This window comes from Zerene cesonia, unplaced genomic scaffold (genome assembly GCF_012273895.1).
Source record: "Zerene cesonia ecotype Mississippi unplaced genomic scaffold, Zerene_cesonia_1.1 Zces_u010, whole genome shotgun sequence".
NCBI classification, from domain to species: Eukaryota; Metazoa; Arthropoda; class Insecta; order Lepidoptera; family Pieridae; genus Zerene; species Zerene cesonia.
In genome coordinates, this window is record NW_024045140.1 from 1,027,635 (window position 1) to 1,029,394 (window position 1,760).

Sequence of the window (1,760 nt, forward strand, 5' to 3'; positions counted from 1 at the left end):
TTATTGTTCCGACGCTCCATACTCATTATGTACAAGTGGATATTTACATTGTATATTACAGTAAAGCTGAACGCACACTGAGGGAGAGCTTGACGAAACTTTCTTTCTTTTTGCTATTTATTTCTTTAATTTCGCCAGTAAAACAAAACAACGATTGAGAAAAAGTAAGTTTCGTACCATTTCGTACTATTTCGTACACATACACACAGACATTAAATGATTATGTTAATACTTATTGGTTTAGTATAACAAACCTGTGAGAAAACACAGCACAAATATAAATTATGCGTTTTATTTTCAATAACCTTATAGTCTAAACGTATTTTTATTAACATTTCACTGAACACTATAATATGAACACATTGGTAAAAACAAACATAACGTACTAACGCACTCCGCTTCTTTTGAAGTTAGTTAAAGACACTGCTATTATTAAGTCAGTCAATAATATATAAAAATGTATGTCGGAATAAAAAAAACCATCAAATACTCCCTCAATGAGCGCGCAGCCATAAAACTCCAATAAAAACTTCATACACTTTATTCAAACGCCATCACTTATGTTACAATAGCTATAGTCTTATATAGTCTCTCATACATTCGTAACTCGCAAACTACTGAACAAATTTTGGTCGAACTTTAGCAAGGTGTAGTCTAGAACTGCGTGTCGTGAGATCTTAGGTTCTCGCTCGTCAGTCTGGCCGGCGAATCCCTGAAATAAAGTAATATTTAAATGAAAAAATACAATATCTACATTTAGGAAAAGGACTATTTTCAAAAGGTTCGCATGTTGCGGTGCCATCTGGTCTCAAACTAGGGAACTATTACTCAAGGCGACGTTTGTTTAATAGAAGAAGTGTATGTGTGTTAGTGTATATGTAGAGTGGAAGTACTAATTTGTTATTGAGTTGGACGATTTAAGTGTGAGTGTGTTAGTGTATGTTCACTGTTAGTGTGTGCGTTTAGTGTAGGTGTAGTGCACTGACCGGACGTGGCGCCGGCGCTACGAGGTGTAGGCGGGGCTCGGGTTGCGGCGCGCGCGGGAGTAGCTCGCGCTGCTGTAATGCGTTCACATGCGTTATTACATGCGTGGTAACTGTGTGGGCTTATATCTCGTATGAAAGAGAGAAAGAAACATTTATCCCGGCACACAAAATTACACAAACAACAAAACAATACAATTAATACACAAGAACACAACTGAAAGAAAGAAACAAAAAATAAGAGACATAAAGTGCAGCCAAATGAGGTGCTATATGATTATTGTTTTTATTTCAACCCACCCGTGCGTGTCCGCGAAGTCCCTAGCGGGGCTGGCCCGCTCGCTGGCGCACGCTCGCTCGCCGCTCACTCCGCTCACAGCGCTCAAACCGCTCAGCCCGCTCAGCGCCCCCGCTCCGCTTACTGACACTGTAATTGCAGTACCATCTGTTGCACTGAACGATCCAACTAAAAATAGCATCGCTACTGTTCCATTTTGTGACGTCATATTATGTGTTAATTTTTTTTATGTGTATGTGCTAGAAGTTTCTGATAATCATCAAAAGAAAAAAGTATGCATGTGACGTGTGCAGTGACATCTGTTGTTCTGTGTATAATATGAACAGAGGTACTGTGCATTCACAGTATGCGCTATGGGTTGTGCTGCATATTATGTGGTATGTGCAGTGCAATTAAGCGATGCACTGTATGTATGTATGTACTGTGTGCAGTGCTATCTGCAGCACTGTGTGTTAGTGTGGTGTGGTGTGTGTGGTGTG

At 39.8% G+C, this 1,760-nt stretch overlaps 1 protein-coding gene across 1 annotated transcript in view; it reads right to left on the reverse strand.

Moving 5' to 3' along the window:
* Positions 1–460: 460 nt before the first annotated feature.
* LOC119839232 (BTB/POZ domain-containing protein 7) overlaps positions 461–1,760 on the reverse strand; it is a 28,417-nt gene continuing 27,117 nt past the window's right edge. The window contains exons 29-31 of the mRNA XM_038365451.1: positions 1,284–1,410; positions 987–1,058; positions 461–712 (exon numbers count right to left, since the gene is read on the reverse strand). Of these exons, the coding sequence (XP_038221379.1) occupies positions 1,004–1,058; positions 1,284–1,410 (182 nt within the window). The 3' untranslated portion in view covers positions 461–712; positions 987–1,003. The remainder of the gene's footprint in view (positions 713–986; positions 1,059–1,283; positions 1,411–1,760) is intronic.